Raw genomic sequence first — 22,883 nt, forward strand, 5'->3', positions numbered from 1 at the left:
TAAACAACACTAAAGCTTAGTAGTATCTGCATGAAAACCTTTACATCAAAGTAAACAACTATAAAGCTTAGTAGTATCTGCATGAAAACCTTTACATCAAAGTAAACAACACTAAAGCTTAGTAGTATCTGCATGAAAACCTATACATCAAAGTAAACAACTCTAAAGCTTAGTAGTATCTGCATGAAAACCTTTACATCAAAGTAAACAACACTAAAGCTTAGTAGTATCTGCATGAAAACCTTTACATCAAAGTAAACAACTATAAAGCTTAGTAGTATCTGCATGAAAACCTTTACATCAAAGTAAACAACACTAAAGCTTAGTAGTATCTGCATGAAAACCTATACATCAAAGTAAACAACACTAAAGCTTAGTGGTCTCTACATGAAAACCTTTACATCAAAGTAAACAACTCTAAAGCTTAGTAGTATCTGCATGAAAACCTATACATCAAAGTAAACAACTCTAAAGCTTAGTAGTATCTGCATGAAAACCTTTACATCAAAGTAAACAACTCTAAAGCTTAGTAGTATCTGCATGAAAACATTTACATCAAAGTAAACAACACTAAAGCTTAGTAGTATCTGCATGAAAACCTTTACATCAAAGTAAACAACTCTAAAGCTTAGTAGTATCTGCATGAAAACCTATACATCAAAGTAAACAACACTAAAGCTTAGTGGTCTCATGAAAACATGAAAACCTTTACATCAAAGTAAACAACACTAAAGCTTAGTAGTATCTGCATGAAAACATTTACATCAAAGTAAACAACTCTAAAGCTTAGTAGTATCTGCATGAAAACCTTTATATCAAAGTAAACAACTCTAAAGCTTAGTAGTATCTGCATGAAAACCTTTATATCAAAGTAAACAACTCTAAAGCTTAGTAGTATCTGCATGAAAACCTATACATCAAAGTAAACAACACTAAAGCTTAGTGGTCTCTACATGAAAACCTTTACATCAAAGTAAACAACACTAAAGCTTAGTAGTATCTGCATGAAAACATTTACATCAAAGTAAACAACTCTAAAGCTTAGTAGTATCTGCATGAAAACCTTTATATCAAAGTAAACAACTCTAAAGCTTAGTGGTCTCTGCATGAAAACCTTTACATCAAAGTAAACAACACTAAAGCTTAGTAGTATCTGCATGAAAACATTTACATCAAAGTAAACAACTCTAAAGCTTAGTAGTATCTGCATGAAAACCTTTACATCAAAGTTTATATCAAAGTAAACAACTCTAAAGCTTAGTGGTCTCTACATGAAAACCTTTACATCAAAGTAAACAACACTAAAGCTTAGTAGTATCTGCATGAAAACATTTACATCAAAGTAAACAACTCTAAAGCTTAGTAGTATCTGCATGAAAACATTTATATCAAAGTAAACAACTCTAAAGCTTAGTAGTATCTGCATGAAAACCTTTACAGAGTAAACAACACTAAAGCATAGTGGTATCTGCATGAAAACCTTTACATCAAAGTAAACAACACTAAAGCTTAGTAGTCTCTACATGAAAACCTTTACATCAAAGTAAACAACTCTAAAGCTTAGTAGTATCTGCATGAAAACCTTTACAAAGTAAACAACACTAAAGCTTAGTAGTCTCTGCATGAAAACATTTACATCAAAGTAAACAACACTAAAGCTTAGTAGTCTCTACATGAAAACATTTACATCAAAGTAAACAACTCTAAAGCTTAGTAGTATCTGCATGAAAACCTTTACAAAGTAAACAACACTAAAGCTTAGTAGTCTCTACATGAAAACCTTTACATCAAAGTAAACAACTCTAAAGCTTAGTAGTATCTGCATGAAAACCTTTACAAAGTAAACAACACTAAAGCTTAGTAGTCTCTACATGAAAACCTTTACATCAAAGTAAACAACTCTAAAGCTTAGTAGTATCTGCATGAAAACCTTTACAAAGTAAACAACACTAAAGCTTAGTAGTCTCTGCATGAAAACATTTACATCAAAGTAAACAACACTAAAGCTTAGTAGTATCTACATGAAAACCTTTACATCAAAGTAAACAACACTAAAGCTTAGTAGTCTCTACATGAAAACCTTTACATCAAAGTAAACAACTATAAAGCTTAGTAGTATCTACATGAAAACCTTTACATCAAAGTAAACAACACTAAAGCTTAGTAGTCTCTACATGAAAACCTTTACATCAAAGTAAACAACACTAAAGCTTAGTAGTCTCTACATGAAAACCTTTACATCAAAGTAAACAACACTAAAGCTTAGTAGTCTCTACATGAAAACCTTTACATCAAAGTAAACAACTCTAAAGCTTAGTAGTATCTGCATGAAAACCTATACATCAAAGTAAACAACTCTAAAGCTTAGTAGTATCTTAGTAGTATCTGCATGAAAACCTATACATCAAAGTAAACAACTCTAAAGCTTAGTAGTATCTGCATGAAAACCTATACATCAAAGTAAACAACTCTAAAGCTTAGTAGTATCTGCATGAAAACCTATACATCAAAGTAAACAACTCTAAAGCTTAGTAGTATCTGCATGAAAACCTATACATCAAAGTAAACAACTCTAAAGCTTAGTAGTATCTGCATGAAAACCTATACATCAAAGTAAACAACTCTAAAGCTTAGTGGTCTCTACATGAAAACCTTTACATCAAAGTAAACAACACTAAAGCTTAGTAGTATCTGCATGAAAACATTTACATCAAAGTAAACAACTCTAAAGCTTAGTAGTATCTGCATGAAAACCTTTATATCAAAGTAAACAACTCTAAAGCTTAGTGGTCTCTACATGAAAACCTTTACATCAAAGTAAACAACACTAAAGCTTAGTAGTATCTGCATGAAAACATTTACATCAAAGTAAACAACTCTAAAGCTTAGTAGTATCTGCATGAAAACATTTATATCAAAGTAAACAACTCTAAAGCTTAGTAGTATCTGCATGAAAACCTTTACAGAGTAAACAACACTAAAGCATAGTGGTATCTGCATGAAAACCTTTACATCAAAGTAAACAACACTAAAGCTTAGTAGTCTCTACATGAAAACCTTTACATCAAAGTAAACAACTCTAAAGCTTAGTAGTATCTGCATGAAAACCTTTACAAAGTAAACAACACTAAAGCTTAGTAGTCTCTGCATGAAAACATTTACATCAAAGTAAACAACACTAAAGCTTAGTAGTCTCTACATGAAAACATTTACATCAAAGTAAACAACTCTAAAGCTTAGTAGTATCTGCATGAAAACCTTTACAAAGTAAACAACACTAAAGCTTAGTAGTCTCTACATGAAAACCTTTACATCAAAGTAAACAACTCTAAAGCTTAGTAGTATCTGCATGAAAACCTTTACATCAAAGTAAACAACACTAAAGCTTAGTAGTCTCTACATGAAAACCTTTACATCAAAGTAAACAACTCTAAAGCTTAGTAGTATCTGCATGAAAACCTTTACAGAAGTAAACAACACTAAAGCTTAGTAGGTCTCTGCATGAAAACATTTACATCAAAGTAAACAACACTAAAGCTTAGTTAGTAGTATCTGTGAAAACCTTTACATCAAAGTAAACAACACTAAAGCTTAGTAGTCTCTACATGAAAACCTTTACATCAAAGTAAACAACACTAAAGCTTAGTAGTATCTACATGAAAACCTTTACATCAAAGTAAACAACACTAAAGCTTAGTAGTCTCTACATGAAAACCTTTACATCAAAGTAAACAACACTAAAGCTTAGTAGTCTCTACATGAAAACCTTTACATCAAAGTAAACAACACTAAAGCTTAGTAGTCTCTACATGAAAACCTTTACATCAAAGTAAACAACTCTAAAGCTTAGTAGTATCTGCATGAAAACCTATACATCAAAGTAAACAACTCTAAAGCTTAGTAGTATCTGCATGAAAACCTATACATCAAAGTAAACAACTCTAAAGCTTAGTAGTATCTGCATGAAAACCTATACATCAAAGTAAACAACTCTAAAGCTTAGTAGTATCTGCATGAAAACCTATACATCAAAGTAAACAACTCTAAAGCTTAGTAGTATCTGCATGAAAACCTATACATCAAAGTAAACAACTCTAAAGCTTAGTAGTATCTGCATGAAAACCTATACATCAAAGTAAACAACTCTAAAGCTTAGTAGTATCTGCATGAAAACCTTTACATCAAAGTAAACAACTCTAAAGCTTAGTAGTATCTGCATGAAAACCTATACATCAAAGTAAACAACTCTAAAGCTTAGTAGTATCTGCATGAAAACCTATACATCAAAGTAAACAACTCTAAAGCATCTCTACATGAAAACCTTTACATCAAAGTAAACAACTCTAAAGCTTAGTAGTATCTGCATGAAAACCTTTACATCAAAGTAAACAACTCTAAAGCTTAGTAGTATCTGCATGAAAACCTTTACATCAAAGTAAACAACATCTAAAGCTTAGTAGTATCTGCATGAAAACCTTTACATCAAAGTAAACAACTCTAAAGCTTAGTAGTATCTGCATGAAAACCTTTACATCAAAGTAAACAACTCTAAAGCTTAGTAGTATCTGCATGAAAACCTATACATCAAAGTAAACAACTCTAAAGCTTAGTAGTATCTGCATGAAAACCTATACATCAAAGTAAACAACTCTAAAGCTTAGTAGTATCTGCATGAAAACCTTTACATCAAAGTAAACAACTCTAAAGCTTAGTAGTATCTACATGAAAACCTTTACATCAAAGTAAACAACTCTAAAGCTTAGTAGTATCTGCATGAAAACCTTTCTACACATCAAAGTAAACAACTCTAAAGCTTAGTGAGTATCTAAACATGAAAACCTTTACATCAAAGTAAACAACACTAAAGCTTAGTAGTCTCTACATGAAAACCTTTACATCAAAGTAAACAACACTAAAGCTTAGTAGTATCTACATGAAAACCTTTACATCAAAGTAAACAACACTAAAGCTTAGTAGTCTCTACATGAAAACCTTTACATCAAAGTAAACAACTCTAAAGCTTAGTAGTATCTGCATGAAAACCTTTACATAAAGTAAACAACACTAAAGTAAACAACACTAAAGTTAGTAGTCTCTGCATGAAAACCTTTACATCAAACTAAACAACACTAAAGCTTAGTAGTATCTGCATGAAAACCTTTACATCAAAGTAAACAACTCTAAAGCTTAGTAGTATCTGCATGAAAACCTTTACATCAAAGTAAACAACACTAAAGCTTAGTAGTATCTGCATGAAAACCTTTACATCAAAGTAAACAACTCTAAAGCTTAAGTAAACAAAAACCTCAACACTAAAGCTTAGTAGTATCTGCATGAAAACCTTTACATCAAAGTAAACAACTCTAAAGCTTAGTAGTATCTGCATGAAAACCTTTACATCAAAGTAAACAACTCTAAAGCTTAGTAGTATCTGCATGAAAACCTTTACATCAAAGTAAACAACACTAAAGTAAGTAGTATCTGCATGAAAACTTTACATAAAGTAAACAACTTAAAGTTAGTAGTATCTGCATGAAAACCTTTACATCAAAGTAAACAACACTAAAGCTTAGTAGTCTCTACATGAAAACATTTACATCAAAGTAAACAACACTAAAGCTTAGTAGTATCTGCATGAAAACATTTACATCAAAGTAAACAACTCTAAAGCTTAGTAGTATCTGCATGAAAACCTTTACATCAAAGTAAACAACTCTAAAGCTTAGTAGTATCTGCATGAAAACCTTTACATCAAAGTAAACAACACTAAAGCTTAGTAGTATCTGCATGAAAACCTTTACATCAAAGTAAACAACTCTAAAGCTTAGTAGTATCTGCATGAAAACCTTTACATCAAAGTAAACAACTCTAAAGCTTAGTAGTATCTGCATGAAAACATTTACATCAAAGTAAACAACTCTAAAGCTTAGTAGTATCTGCATGAAAACCTTTACATCAAAGTAAACAACACTAAAGCTTAGTGGTATCTGCATGAAAACATTTACATCAAAGTAAACAACACTAAAGCTTAGTAGTCTCTACATGAAAACCTTTACATCAAAGTAAACAACTCTAAAGCTTAGTAGTATCTGCATGAAAACCTTTACAAAGTAAACAACACTAAAGCTTAGTAGTCTCTGCATGAAAACATTTACATCAAAGTAAACAACACTAAAGCTTAGTAGTCTCTACATGAAAACCTTTACATCAAAGTAAACAACTCTAAAGCTTAGTAGTATCTGCATGAAAACCTTTACAAAACAACACTAAAGTAAACAACACTAAAGCTTAGTAGTATCTCTACATGAAAACCTTTACATCAAAGTAAACAACTCTAAAGCTTAGTAGTATCTGCATGAAAACCTTTACAAAGTAAACAACACTAAAGCTTAGTAGTCTCTGCATGAAAACCTTTACATCAAAGTAAACAACTCTAAAGCTTAGTAGTATCTGCATGAAAACCTTTAAAAGTAGTAAACAACACTAAAGCTTAGTAGTATCTGCATGAAAACCTTTACATCAAAGTAAACAACACTAAAGCTTAGTAGTATCTGCATGAAAACCTTTACATCAAAGTAAACAACACTAAAGCTTAGTAGTATCTGCATGAAAACCTTTACATCAAAGTAAACAACTCTAAAGCAGTAGTATCTGCATGAAAACCTTTACATCAAAGTAAACAACACTAAAGCTTAGTAGTCTCTGCATGAAAACCTTTACATCAAAGTAAACAACACTAAAGCTTAGTAGTCTCTGCATGAAAACCTTTACATCAAAAGTTAAACAACCTTTACATCAAAGTAAACAACACTAAAGCTTAGTGGTCTCTGCATGAAAACCTTTACATCAAAGTAAACAACTCTAAAGCTTAGTAGTATCTGCATGAAAACCTATACATCAAAGTAAACAACTCTAAAGCTTAGTAGTATCTGCATGAAAACCTATACATCAAAGTAAACAACTCTAAAGCTTAGTAGTATCTGCATGAAAACCTATACATCAAAGTAAACAACTCTAAAGCTTAGTAGTATCTGCATGAAAACCTATACATCAAAGTAAACAACTCTAAAGCTTAGTAGTATCTGCATGAAAACCTATACATCAAAGTAAACAACTCTAAAGCTTAGTGGTATCTGCATGAAAACCTATACATCAAAGTAAACAACTCTAAAGCTTAGTAGTATCTGCATGAAAACCTTTACATCAAAGTAAACAACTCTAAAGCTTAGTAGTATCTGCATGAAAACCTTTACATCAAAGTAAACAACTCTAAAGCTTAGTGGTATCTGCATGAAAACCTTTACATCAAAGTAAACAACTCTAAAGCTTAGTAGTATCTGCATGAAAACCTTTACATCAAAGTAAACAACATTAGTACATCAAAGTAAACAACTCTAAAGCTTAGTAGTATCTGCATGAAAACCTTTACATCAAAGTAAACAACTCTAAAGCTTAGTAGTATCTGCATGAAAACCTTTACATCAAAGTAAACAACTCTAAAGCTTAGTAGTAGTGGTATCTGCATGAAAACCTTTACATCAAAGTAAACAACACTAAAGCTTAGTAGTCTCTACATGAAAACCTTTACATCAAAGTAAACAACTCTAAAGCTTAGTAGTATCTGCATGAAAACCTTTACATCAAAGTAAACAACACTAAAGCTTAGTAGTCTCTGCATGAAAACCTTTACATCAAAGTAAACAACACTAAAGCTTAGTAGTCTCTACATGAAAACATTTACATCAAAGTAAACAACTCTAAAGCTTAGTAGTATCTGCATGAAAACCTTTACATCAAAGTAAACAACACTAAAGCTTAGTAGTATCTGCATGAAAACCTTTACATCAAAGTAAACAACTCTAAAGCTTAGTAGTATCTGCATGAAAACCTTTACATCAAAGTAAACAACACTAAAGCTTAGTAGTCTCTACATGAAAACCTTTACATCAAAGTAAACAACTCTAAAGCTTAGTAGTATCTGCATGAAAACCTATACATCAAAGTAAACAACTCTAAAGCTTAGTAGTATCTGCATGAAAACCTTTACATCAAAGTAAACAACTCTAAAGCTTAGTAGTATCTGCATGAAAACCTTTACATCAAAGTAAACAACTCTAAAGCTTAGTAGTATCTGCATGAAAACCTATACATCAAAGTAAACAACTCTAAAGCATGACATGAAAACCTTTACATCAAAGTAAACAACTCTAAAGCTTAGTAGTATCTACATGAAAACCTTTACATCAAAGTAAACAACACTAAAGCTTAGTAGTCTCTACATGAAAACCTTTACATCAAAGTAAACAACTATAAAGCTTAGTAGTATCTACATGAAAACCTTTACATCAAAGTAAACAACACTAAAGCTTAGTAGTCTCTACATGAAAACCTTTACATCAAAGTAAACAACACTAAAGCTTAGTAGTCTCTACATGAAAACCTTTACATCAAAGTAAACAACTCTAAAGCTTAGTAGTATCTGCATGAAAACCTTTACAAAGTAAACAACACTAAAGCTTAGTAGTCTCTGCATGAAAACCTTTACATCAAAGTAAACAACACTAAAGCTTAGTAGTATCTGCATGAAAACCTATACATCAAAGTAAACAACTCTAAAGCTTAGTAGTATCTGCATGAAAACATTTACATCAAAGTAAACAACTCTAAAGCTTAGTAGTATCTACATGAAAACCTTTACAAAGTAAACAACTCTAAAGCTTAGTAGTATCTACATGAAAACCTTTACAAAGTAAACAACACTAAAGCTTAGTAGTATCTGCATGAAAACATTTACATCAAAGTAAACAACTCTAAAGCTTAGTAGTATCTACATGAAAACCTTTACAAAGTAAACAACTCTAAAGCTTAGTAGTATCTGCATGAAAACCTTTACATCAAAGTAAACAACACTAAAGCTTAGTAGTATCTGCATGAAAACATTTACATCAAAGTAAACAACTCTAAAGCTTAGTAGTATCTACATGAAAACATTTACATCAAAGTAAACAACACTAAAGCTTAGTGGTATCTGCATGAAAACATTTACATCAAAGTAAACAACTCTAAATCTTAGTAGTCTCTACATGAAAACCTTTATATCAAAGTAAACAACTCTAAAGCTTAGTAGTATCTGCATGAAAACCTTTACATCAAAGTAAACAACTATAAAGCTTAGTGGTCTCTGCATGAAAACCTATACATCAAAGTAAACAACTATAAAGCTTAGTAGTCTCTGCATGAAAACCTTTACAAAGTAAACAACACTAAAGCTTAGTGGTCTCTGCATGAAAACCTATACATCAAAGTAAACAACTATAAAGCTTAGTAGTCTCTGCATGAAAACCTTTACAAAGTAAACAACTATAAAGCTTAGTGGTCTCTGCATGAAAACCTATACATCAAAGTAAACAACTATAAAGCTTAGTAGTCTCTGCATGAAAACCTTTACAAAGTAAACAACACTAAAGCTTAGTGGTCTCTGCATGAAAACCTATACATCAAAGTAAACAACACTAAAGCTTAGTGGTCTCTGCATGAAAACCTATACATCAAAGTAAACAACTATAAAGCTTAGTAGTCTCTGCATGAAAACCTTTACATCAAAGTAAACAACACTAAAGCTTAGTAGTATCTACATGAAAACCTATACATCAAGTAGTCTCAACAAGAAATCCTATGTTTGCAAATAAAAAAGTCAAGTAGCCCAGGAAAATTATATGATAGGAACTTCTACAATATGTATGGTATACAACATTTAAATTCACATTTACTAATAAAATTGTTAAAATAAAAAACTGATAAAGAATGTAAACATTAATTCACTAGAAATCATCTTTTGTTTTACCATGACAAATCTAATACATAAAGAATGTAAACATTAACTCACTAGAAATCATCTTTTGTTTTACCATAACAAATCTAATACATAAAGAATGTAAACATTAACTCACTAGAAATCATCTTTTGTTTTACCATAACAAATCTAATACATAAAGAATGTAAACATTAACTCACTAGAATTCATCTTTTGTTTTACCATAACAAATCTAATACATAAAGAATGTAAATATTAACTCACTAGAATTCATCCTTTGTTTTACCATAACAAATCTAATACATAAAGAATGTAAACATTAACTCACTAGAATTCATCTTTTGTTTTACCATAACAAATCTAATACATAAAGAATGTAAACATTAACTCACTAGAATTAATCTTTTGTTTTACCATAACAAATCTAATACATAAAGAATGTAAACATTAACTCACTAGAATTAATCTTTTCTTTTACCATAACAAATCTAATACATAAAGAATGTAAACATTAACTCACTAGAATTCATCTTTTGTTTTACCATAACAAATCTAATACATAAAGAATGTAAACATTAACTCACTAGAATTCATCTTTTGTTTTACCATAACAAATCTAATACATAAAAAATATAAAAATTAACTCACTAGAATTCATCTTTTGTTTTACCATAACAAATCTAATACATAAAGAATGTAAACATTAACTCACTAGAATTCATATTTTTTTTACCATAACAAATCTAATACATAAAGAATGTAAACATTAACTCACTAGAATTCATCTTTTGTTTTACCATAACAAATCTAATACATAAAGAATGTAAACATTAACTCACAAGAATTCATCTTTTGTTTTACCATAACAAATCTTGATAACCTAACAACATTCACAAAAGAAAACTGGTCACTCATGTGTGTGAAAACTGGTCACTCATGTGTGTGCGTGTGTGGAAACTGGTCACTCGTGTGAAAACTGGTCACTCCCGTGTGTGTGAAAACCGGTCACTCTTGTGTGTGGGTGTGGAAACTGGTCACACCTGTGTATGCGTGTGTTCAACTGAACGATTTTAGTGTGTATATGAAAGTTAATATTTTACTGAATTTGTACTTAGTGTACTTAAGTATCTCATAGCATTTTTAGCAATCAATGGAATAACTGGTTGAATAATTTTTATCAGAAAATACAAGATGTGTACTGTGGTCAAACGTCAGACAAGTTTCTTCGAAGTTTTAACAATATTTAACACAAGGTAACACTAACTTCTTATAACTCCCTAAACTACAACCTAGGTAAATACTTTGACTGGATTTTAGAACCTGATGTTTGCAATTCTTTAAAAGTTATACACACACACACACACACACACACATATTATATATACTTTTCTGTTCCTGGCTGATGATCTATATGGATTAAAGCTTGTGGTAATAACACCCAGAAAACTAAGGATACAACTCCTTAATAACATTGTGCTCACAAAGTACAAGTTGCAGAGGCCATGGAATGTCCCCAGAAAAAGGTTGACAAGTCATTCTAAATTACAGCTTCTTATGTGCTATTACCACAAGCTTTAATTTGTTATGACCACAGATTATAAACCAGAAACAGAAAAGTGTTAAATGCTTATAAATTATTTATTGTTTAACAGTACTGATTAAAATCACCTATTAATTGTGAATGATAATTGTTAGGCTATTTATCTATCTATTCCTCTCTATTACACACACAGTATATAGTTATAAGATACACAACACGCCACCTCTACCCCTGACAGATGCATGGCAACATTAAACTACTGACATTATAAAACTTGTAAGAATGTGGTAAACTAAGTTATTTGTTTTTGTTACCTATAACTGCTAGAGGCTTAGAAATGCCAGGAACCAGTTCTAACACAAAAAACAGCCTTAAAGTTTAAAAATGTACCAATCTTAGAAATGCCAGGAACCAGTTCTAACACAAAAAACAGCCTTAAAGTTTAAAAATGTACCAATCTTAGAAATGCCAGGAACCAGTTCTAACACAAAAAACAGCCTTAAAGTTTAAAAATGTACCAATATTTCTACCGTACATTACAATTACTAAACAGTAAACCATGTTAAGCCTCTGTTTAAACTGATTTTTCAGCCACAAGAGTAAATGACTGTTCTGTTTAAAGTGTAATGACTCATTTCCTGCATGATGATTTTAGTATATTACTATTACTTCCTACTCAGGACTAAAGAATCAGTTTTGTTGTACATTCTATTTAATATGTTCAAAGAACTCACTTTGAAACAAAACAAAACATTTATTACCATCAAAATGAAAATCTGTAAAACCATTTTATACATACACTCCAATAAGATGTTTGTCTGTGTGTTTTTGAATTAACTTAAAGCAACAACAAATTATTTTAAATGTCTGACTTTTCACACCAAAACTGTAACAACTTCAAGTAATATGGATACATGTAGTTGTGTTTGAAATTTGTCTCCTGTACTTTCCTGTATTTTCCCAGCAATGCTTTGAGCTACTCATCATAAGATTGCCACAAATATTTCTTTGACTATGTGCATGCAAGGAATACTGATTTAAACTTTTTTGTCGTGATGAATATAAATTAGATACTCTAAAATTAATTTACCATATTGGAATCTACACCTCTGTTACAAATCATTACTATCCAACCTTTTTAATCTCAGATAAAAACTAATGATACAACATTACACAACAAATCATGAATTTCTGTACTGTGCCTGTTATGACTGCAAGTTAAGCCCTTATGTTTAAATACCTTCTTCTTCATCAATCTTCAACCCACACACAGAACAGATGCAATCAACCCACTTGTTCATGTCAGCTGCTGTTTCAGCTGCCAAGTAGTAGGTTCTCTTGGGGGTTCGAATGTCGAACATATATCGATAATTGGACTTCTTGGGTCCCAAATTTAGTCCAACATCGACCTGAATAAAAAGTAATACACATAAATTATTTGGAAGAATCTGCAGAATTATTTTTATTGAAAGTGACGAAAACTTCTGAAGGTAGTCATCTATAGCAATCTTACTGACTATCAAATGGAAATTAATATCTACAGATGTAAAAACTCTTGCATATACCAGATTGTTTTATCATTAGACCTGACAAACAAATAATCCTTCTGTATTGGAATTTTATGATAAATAACATTATTTTACATCAAAATCTAATACTATCTGGAAGAATTAATGTCATATTATATAAAGGTACTGGTTTATTTACTGGAAAGGTCATGTAACAATGTCCATTTAACTATATCATCAAAGTTCAGAGAAGATAACTTTAGGAGATGCTAGATAAAGGAAAATATCTATGTTCAGAAATTGAGAGATAAAGGGAAGATCCATGTTAAGAGAAAATAGTTTGGAAAATTGGAGATACTTAAAACTTTCCACATTTTAAGGAAAGCATCTGAGAATATAGAGCCTTTCTCAAGATACATATAAAAGTATATTACACTAAAACTCTGTTTAAGAATATACAAAGAAAGGATCACACATTTTATGAGAGATAAAACAACCAATAACATAAATCTAATAACTGAAGACCCATAACAGCAGCTTTTACCTGTTCACACTGATCCAAGTCAATCTTTCCCTTCAACTTCCGACAAGATGTATCCGTGTAATACTCCAAAAAATATTGTCCAGGTATCTGGCCAGATTGACGAAGACTGAACCATCGTTGTCTCCACTTCTGTTGGTTTAAAATCACTATTTATAATCTAACAGATCCACAAACTTTTATTTCAGCAACTGAAGAAAATTCAGTACATCACAAAGTGTATTTACTCAATCTCTTTCAGTAAACTTCTTGACATTACCTTGTTTTTAGAAATATAAACCAAAAACACTATTTTTAACGAATCCATGTTTTGATTGTGATGTATGAAGTTTTGCAGAATCTAGAAAAGATATTAATTAAAAACCACAACTACAATAAATTTCTATTTGTTAACTAAAACACAAAAATTAATCTTAATTAGTCTGAATTAATTATAATTATAAACCAACGTGTAATGCAAAAGTCATTTAAACTTAAAAGCATAACTGAAATGTCTTTAAAGACACGCAATATGTAATTTCAACAAAAATATAGAATTGTTACTGTTGTAGTAATAGTTGGAAAGTACAAGTGTGAGATTAAAATTCTAATTGACTACTTCACTTACATGGTACATCCCTTAAACTTACCTTGTATTTTAAAACAAATTGTGATAACTATACACTTATTTTTAAGCATTGAAAGATATAAATTTAACTACAGAACTATGAGAATGTTCAACATATGAATATTTTAAACAATTATTAAGGAAACTTCAAGCTATATAATAAATATTGTAAACAAAACACATATCCAGAATGGTTTCGGACCGATAAGATGACCACAGCAGTAATCTCAAAAACCCAAAACTAACCAGTGTTGATGTACTGAGTAAGAAAAGTTTTGATTGTCTGTTACATTATTTCTTTTTTGCTTTTTTAAAATAAACATTTTGAGCATGAGAAACTAATACCACCTCTTCCATTTGAAAAAAATACAAAGTCATATAGAAAGTCGGGCGTTAAATAGACACTCGGTTTTAAGCATCATGTTAGTGTGTCATGCCAGAAACTTGTACAAATGCATTACCCCCTTGTCTCAGCCTAAAAGCTAATGATAATCCAGTCTATTTCTGTGGGAATTGTAAACTACATTGAAAAGGAAACATCCTTTTCACTCATCTATCTAATCTTAGGGTTAATTCTCATATACTTTTGTACATTGTACTTAATGTGATTCTTATATGAAATATCAGTTCTAAACAAGTCAGATTCTTTAAGATCAACAAATGCCATCTGTATAACCATAAAATGAATTTTTATTAGAAGTTTTGTTCAGCCAGCCCATCTTCAATTGTATAACAGCCCCAACTATCCTCCCAAAAATTTTAATGGAATAAATATTATACCACGCATACAGACATTGCATCATTAGACACTTACCATCATTCAAAGTACAGTCCACAATTTTATACAGGTACACCAAGATTTAAAAACATTCAGAAAACAGCTGATTGATTGATTGCTTGATTTACCGTTTTATGGCACAAAGCAGCTGGGCTATCTGCGCCAAACCTCCGGTAAAAAGGTAAAAATAAAGTAAATGTAGTAAAATACATTAAAAAAAATGAAGGTAAAACAAAAAAGTATAAAACCAATGTTGACACCTAGTTTACAATGGTAAGAGAGAAAGCAGAGTAAAAGAAGTTGTAAAGTACTTACTCTAACAAAATGGTAATGATCATAACCCACCAGGAAGACTAACAGGTAAGTACCAGAACCACCGTCAGTCACCTGAAGTTGGCCTTTCCAGTCCTGGTTCCGGGTTATGTGTCATAGCAGCTATTATCAAAATGTAAAAGAATAGAAGTTTTAAAAGACACTCCACAAAATCGTAATAATGAGTAGCCAAATGTCCAGTAAAAAGATAAAAGTCAAGTAAATGGAGTAAAATTTGTAAAAGTAAATGAAGGTAAAAACAAAACAGCAATTAAGACAGAAAATGGCGTAAAAACCAATGTTGACATCCAACTGGTAGAAGAGAGGACACGGAGGATGTTCAGTGCTCTTGTGCATTTGACCCGAAGCTGCTTTAAGTGTGGTATAAAGGTCAGCTTACGATCAAAGATAAGCCCCAAGAACTTGGTCTCCGGAACCACTGGCAGCAAAACTTTACCGATATGAAGTTCAGGATCAGGGTGGATACCCCGTTGATGGCAAAAGTGCAGGCATACGGTTTTAGAGAGAGAAAAATTAAAGCCGTTCGCCATAGTCCACTTCAGTACACGATTGAGGGCAGTTTGTAGTTGCCGCTCAATATATCTCATGTTCGACGACTGACATGAGATGTGAAAGTCGTCGACATACAGCCCATTCGCAATAGTGAGAGGGAGTTTTTCAGTGATGGCATTTATCTTTATACTGAAAAGTGTGACACTCAAAACACAGCCTTGAGGGACTCCAAGTTCCTGTACAAAAGAACGGAAAAGTGTCGAACCCACACGAACTTGGAATCTCCTGTCCATTAAAAAATTTTTAATAAACATGGGTAAATGGCCACGTAACCCATATGTATGGAGGTCTCGCAAAATGCCATATCTCCATGTTGTGTCATAAGCCTTCTCAATGTCAGAGAATATTGATACAAGATGTTGGCATTTGAGAAAGGCTTCTCTGATTGATGTTTCAAGTCAAATTAGGTGGTCCATGGTGGAGTGCTGTCGTCGGAACCCACACTGGGTGGGCGAGAGGAGGTTGTTTGATTCAAGGAACCAAACAAGACGAGCAATAACCATCCTTTCTAAGGTCTTACAGAGACAGCTCGTCAAAGCATTTGGACGGTAGTTTGAAGGAATCTTGGGATCTTTCCCTGGCTTAGAGAAAGGTAAAATAATAGCCTGGCGCCAGGCATCAGGAAAAATATTCTCCTGCCAGATCCGGTTAAAGACCATCAGAAGGACATCAAGAGAAGCAGGAGATATATGGTGCAGCATGTCATAATGAACATCATTAGGTCCAACAGATGTACTGGCAGACCGATGAAGGGCCATTTTCAGTTCCACCAGTGTATAGGGACAATTATAGCAAAGAAACAGTCAGTTCGAAAGGAAAGAGGTGAACGCTCTCCCCGAGTCTTGATGGCCAAGAAGGTGGAGGAACAAGCAGAAGTGCTAGATACACGGCAAAAGCTTTCACCTAGAGTATCAGCGATGCTCCAGACATCAGCCACCTACTGACCATCAGAGAGTAAGATCGAGAGGGGGACAGAATTATAGTGCCCATTAACCTTTCGAATCCTGTCCCATATGATCTTGGAACTGGTGGTACAAGATATGCTAGTTGTGAACTTAATCCAAGATTCCTTCTGGCTTTAACGTCTTACCCACCTAGTGCACGGGCCCGTTGGAGAGCGACACGGTTTGAATAGTGTGGGATATCTACGAAAAGTGTCCCAGACCCGTTTTCAAGCCTTCCGTGCTAAGTGACAAGCAGGATTCCACCACGAACGAAGATATCGTGGAAAACGTGTCGAGGTCTTAGGAATACACTGAGCAGCTGCTTGTATAATACAGCCAGTTACTGCTACCACACAGTCGTCTATTGATGGCTGATTTACGATGGCAGGATCAAGTTCTGCGAAAGCAGTGAAAGTAAACCAGTCTGCCTGATCCAGCTTCCACCGGGGCACGTGGGTAGGGTGGCATTGACCACTGCCAGTCTCTCTCAAAAGGATAGGAAAATGATCACTGCCTAGTGGATTACTGTCAACCCTCCATGAAAAATGGGAGAATAATGAAGGGGAGCAAACAGAGAGATCAATAGAGGTAAAGGACTGACTAGGTGCATGAAAATAAGTGGAAGAACCAGTATTGAAAAGAGAAAGATTGTGATCAGAGAGCATACGCTCTACAGATCGACCCCTCCCATCAATAACAGCATTTCCCCAGAGGGGATGATGTCCATTAAAATCCCCCAGGATTAGAAATGGAAACGGCAACTGTTCAACGAGAGCATCAAGGTCTGATTGCTCACGTCTCTCCAGGGCACAGGTAGAGAGAACAAACAGTGATGGTATGACCCAAGGAAACATGGATGGCTACGGCCTCCAAGGGTGTGTTGAGTGACAAAGACAGGGTGGGCACATGCTGATCAACCAACAGTGCCACATCTCCATGTGCTCATCCATCACACAGCCTGTCATTTCTGTACAGAGAAAACTGCCAAATGGAGACTGTATCAGCAGGTTTGAGAAATGTTTCTTGTAGGGAAAGACAAACAGGATATTAGGAAGCAATCAGTGTTTTGAGATCATCCAGATTAGAACGTAAACCTCGACAGTTCCATTGTATAAAGGTGGCCATTTTTAAGAACGAGTAGGTGAAGTGGCTGGAGAACCCTTCTGTTTATGACCACGTCTTTTTTCCTTACTGTCCTCAGTCGGAGGAGGTCTATCAACCTCCATGGATCCTGCCCTGGGTTGAGTGGGCAGGTCTTTGTTATTGGAAAAGGATTCCAGTGACTGAAGACGTGAAAGAATGTTTTGCCTCGTGGGGTGGGAAAAAAAGATGTATCAGAAGAAATGCCTGTATTTGAAATTGAAGAACATGGATCTTGAGGTTTATTGGAACGTATGGGAGGAACAGAGATGGGTGTGGAAGTCGATTCATCAACCTTTTTAACCACAGAGGATAAAAGACTTTTCATTTGTTTTGAAAACAATTCTCTTGAGGCACAGAGAGATCTGTCTGCACTCCCACTGTAGTTGTGGAATGAAGTGCAGCAGCATATGTCCGAGATGGAGTGGTAGGCAGCAATTTCCAAGCCTCAGGATAACTTATGTTATTTATCGTTTTCAAATGCTGCACCTCTTTTTGGGCATGAACGAAAGTAAGAGGGGTGAGAACCATTGCAGTTGATGCAATGTAGGTCCATGTCACATTCATAGGCATCGTGGTCCTTGCCCCCACAACGAGCACATGTCAGGGAGCCACGACATGATGTCTTTGAGTGGCCGAATCTCTGACATTGGAAACATCGGAGAGGGTTTGGAATGTACGATTGTACCCTGCAATTTAAATAACCTGCCTTGATGGTGGCAGGTGCACATGATGAAGTAAATGTCAAAACGAGGGTATTTGTTGGCAGTGTAACTCCATCTTTGCGAGTGGAGATGCACCTCACTGCAGAAACTCCTTGAGTGGAGAGACCAGCAAGAATCTCTGACTCAGGGACGTTCTTCAAATCCCTCTCAACAATAACTCCTCGTGATGAATTCAAAGTAGCATGAGGTGTAACCTCAATAGGTATATCCCCAATTGCCTTTGAATTCAAGGAGTTCACTGTGTTGGGATGTGGATGTTTCCACCAATATGTCACCAGATCGAAGCTTCTTTACTGACTTTGGAGAGCCAGCAAGTCCCTCTAGTCCCTTCTGAATAAAAAAGGGGGACAATTGCCCTAAAGGTTTTTCCGAAAGAGAATGTAAGATAAGAAAATGAGGTACGTGTGTTACAGATGTTGAAGATTGCTGTTCAGAGTCTTCAAGATGTGGTTGCTTACCCAATGACTGTTTTTTCACAATTTTATTTAAAATTTTTGGAGGATCCATAGGAAAAAGGAAAAATTCGGTACCCACTGACCCCACCCACCATGGAGCCCTACAAGGGGACGCACTACAAAGTCACGCAAGGACAATGCAGCAATGGCAGGGTTTTGTGAGCACTATACCCAAACACCAGCATCAGACACAATGTCCACAACACCCACTGAGAACTTCCAATGCTGGTACCTGGTTGACTCTAGCCCAAGTGGACCAGCTGACTGACCCAAGGGGGGCCACCCAAAGGCTGCCTGTCTACAGGAATTCAAGGCCAAAGTGGTGTGTTAGGGTTGGACCCCTCAACCACCAAGATCCTCACCTCTCCTTCACGGATCGCCACGCACGGCAAACACGTGAGTGGATGTTTAGATCCCAGAGAAGGTAACCAGACAGAACAGAACCTTCCCTGGGAGGTATCCTCACCACGAACAGGAATCCACACCGAGGGGTCAGAAAACAGTCTATCATACCAAGATATACTATTGCAGTGATTATTTGAGGTGTTCAAAATTCATAAAAAATAGTAAAACAATTCCCCACAGCAGCTGCTGCCATTAGGATTTTCATTAAAACTGCAATATTTTCAGACAGTGTTTGTGTGTAATATACTCCATTTCTTTACCACTACTGTCATTAACTGTGTTAGTTAAAATGTTTAAACACCTAGTTTTATGGCTCCTTCTAATGTTGTTTCTTAGTATCATATTTTTCATTAAACTGTTCTGCACCAAGATCTTTATAGATGTATTTATGTCTAACCTCAATCTCCTAAGTTGTTTAATACATCAATGGCATTAAAGCTGAAATTATTGTGAACAACAAAGATAACCTACTGATAAAATAATACATTCTAAGTTGTAAAAATAAAGAATGTAAGAAAGGCAAGTTCAAATAGTTATTCATTATCAGGTTGAATTTTAGTTTCATTCTAAGTAGCTTATTTGCTCTAATCAGAAGTAACTGTTAACTGTGGCACATACATCAACTGTTAAAAAAAATTCCTATGTACCTGCCTCTCCATACTGTACATCAGTAAATCAACATTTATTAAGGAATACCCTACTTCAACAGCAGAACCACACCCATTCACTTCCAAGTCAACTTATCTTTGTCAATGTTCTTCTCTGCTTTCAAAGCTAGCTTGTTACTGGCAGTCATAACAGAGAGTTTTTACCTACTTAACTATAACTATAGAGAACATCTTTCAACATGAATACAGAATATTCATGTGTGGTTAAAGGTTAACTATTGGTAACATCTTTTCATACTGATACAGAGTATTCAAATTTAGCTAGAGGTTAACTATTTTTGAAACAAACATGTTTTTAGAAAATAAATGTAAAGCTCTTAATCTACAAAAATTGCACACAGTTTGTTCCACTCACAAAAATAGGGAACGTGTTTGTTGGCATAAGTTATACATTTTCATAGTGAATGTGTTTGTTTTTTAAATTTCGCACAAAACAACTCGAGGGCTATCTGTGCTAGCTATCCCTAATTTAGTAGTGTAAGACTAGAGGGAAGGCAGCTAGTCATCACCACCCACTGCCAACTCTTGGGCTACTCTTTTACCAATGAATAGTGAGATTGACCATCATTTTATAACACCCCCATGGCTGAAAGGGCGAACATGTTTGGTGTGACGGGAATGCGAACCCACGACCCTCAGATCACAAGTGGCACGCCTTAACACGCTTGGCCATGCCAGGCCTAGTGAAAGTGTGTGCAAAAGTTACAAGAATGGATTTTCTGTTAATGAAGTCCATCACTGTGGGAACTGTTGATATGGAAACAGGAAGCTTGTATTTAATGAGATACATTATTCTCTTTCTCAGTAAATATTTTACTATAAACTGTGCATGAAGTGTTTTTTCATTCAACATAAATATTGGTGGAACATCTAGAAATACAAACAGGTACTGAAATCACCAGCAAAGTTTGACAGTGGATTCAATTACCATTAGGACAAGAGGTTGTTTACAAGACACAGCTCTGTTCTGCAATTAGATTGCATTTGATATCTTTATCTAGAACCACACCTCACATAACAAGGAAACCCCAAAGTTCAGGCACACCTAGCCTTAAGTCAGTGATCAACACTGACCATCATATTGCTACTTTTACAGCTACACTAACTGAAGATGTGTAGTGTAGTCAGTAGTATAACGCAACTCGAATAGTGGACCTGAAGCCACGTCTGGCCTCATGAGCTTCAATAGAGAACGTAAAATATCCTATATATTCTAAACTTGCAAACCAAAAACTCCTCTTGTTAGGTTTAAATGTTGAATATTATATTAATTCTTTATCAGGTTTTTGTAATATAGTTTGGTAATTAGTGCAATAATCATACAAATTGCACTTTTATTCAAACTTCCCAGGCTTACTGTTCCTAGTATGTTATCAAATGAAATAGTACACTTGTATTTCTTGGAATCAAAGGTTTTGCTCTGAGGTAAATACTAAAACCTGGCGAGTTCAACAGTCTCGAATTCTCACTTTCAACTGTACAGTTTACACGATTTAATTAACAATAAACAACAGACAACAGACAACTAATAAATGTCGTGTTGGTTTTGTTTTCGTTGGAAAAAACAAAGTGTGGTCTTCAGTACTACGTTACTTCTACGATTACAAACAAAAGTTTTTCTTCATCGTCCATACATACACTGGTAGATCAATGACTCATACAAGCGTGTTTACAAGTAAAAATATACACGTGCAGACGTCCAGTATCATCCAGTTGGAACGCTAAGGACTTGTGACGTAATATATGGTTGGCTTTACTATTAGTTCCTCCGTAAGCAAACATGTTCGTAGGAAAACTCGGTAAAATGCCTGGAAAGCTCTATATTCCAGGTCAGTTATGTATTTCATGTAATATTATCAATAGGTAATTCTCATTTTTTAAATCTTCACTATTATTCGAACCACTTTATGTCAACATAACGTACGACATTTGTGAAAGTCGTGTAATACTAATGGATAAGAGTGAAATATTGTTGACCTAATTTACAACAAGCACTACTACTACTACTTAAGCTAAATAAAAGGCATATTTACAACCAGAGGTGCACGATTGATTGAAAAGCTAATTTCACACAGACACTTCTGTACGACTTTCACGTATTTGGACGATTCCGAACTTTTTCCCCATAAATATAAATAATATAATAATTTTATTACAGAACATCTCGACTTGAGTGACATCCCAACACCCCTCGGTCGTCACCGTAATGAGTATTTAATTAATCAACAAAACCATATTCGATTTTTCGCATCTTCGTTAAAGGAATAAAAGATAAAAAACACACAGTGTGTGATTTTACTACTTATAAATGGTGTTCATTACCATTGTTTTATATTTTACAAATGCTTTCAGTGGCTGCTCTAGATCGTAAGGAAGGAAAAAACGTTTAAGATTTTTATCCGTTATCCAATACAATTTTCCAGAGAATGTCAATGCACAGACATATAGTGTACGCCCACCAGCTAGCGGAAACGGAAAGTATGCGAGGAAGTTTTGATAGAAAATTGGTTGTAATTACATTTGTAAGATTTTAAAACAAAAGTGAACCTCGAGATATGCAACATTCAAGGTAGTTAATACCATATTTCATAAAATTTCGAAAAAAAAGTTCAAAATTACTTACAGCACTTACAAGGATTATAAAATTGTAAATATTACACTCACTAAAGAGCTATTTTTAACTCGGCGAAACGATCGAGCATGCTTATTTGGTATTATGATACAAGTTGAGTGGGGTCTCACCAAAATCGATTATTTATATTTATTTCTAAGTGAGAAATTATTAACATGCGTTAAAAACACAAATGAGTTGGCTTATTAACTTTGATAAACACCTAAATGAGAAGACTCAGTTAATTTTCCCTCAAACAAAG

The 22,883-nt window shown here is 33.9% G+C and overlaps 1 protein-coding gene across 4 annotated transcripts in view; it reads right to left on the reverse strand.

Moving 5' to 3' along the window:
• Positions 1-22,883, reverse strand: part of LOC143230189 (uncharacterized) — a 77,015-nt gene that overhangs the window by 23,182 nt on the left and 30,950 nt on the right. For all 4 annotated transcript variants that reach the window (XM_076463318.1, XM_076463316.1, XM_076463317.1 and 1 more), the window contains exons 3-4: positions 13,407-13,535; positions 12,595-12,763 (exon numbers count right to left, since the gene is read on the reverse strand). In XM_076463318.1, the coding sequence (XP_076319433.1) occupies positions 12,595-12,763; positions 13,407-13,535 (298 nt within the window). The remainder of the gene's footprint in view (positions 1-12,594; positions 12,764-13,406; positions 13,536-22,883) is intronic.

Source organism: Tachypleus tridentatus, chromosome 10, assembly GCF_004210375.1.
Source record: "Tachypleus tridentatus isolate NWPU-2018 chromosome 10, ASM421037v1, whole genome shotgun sequence".
In the NCBI taxonomy this organism is placed as follows: domain Eukaryota; kingdom Metazoa; phylum Arthropoda; class Merostomata; order Xiphosura; family Limulidae; genus Tachypleus; species Tachypleus tridentatus.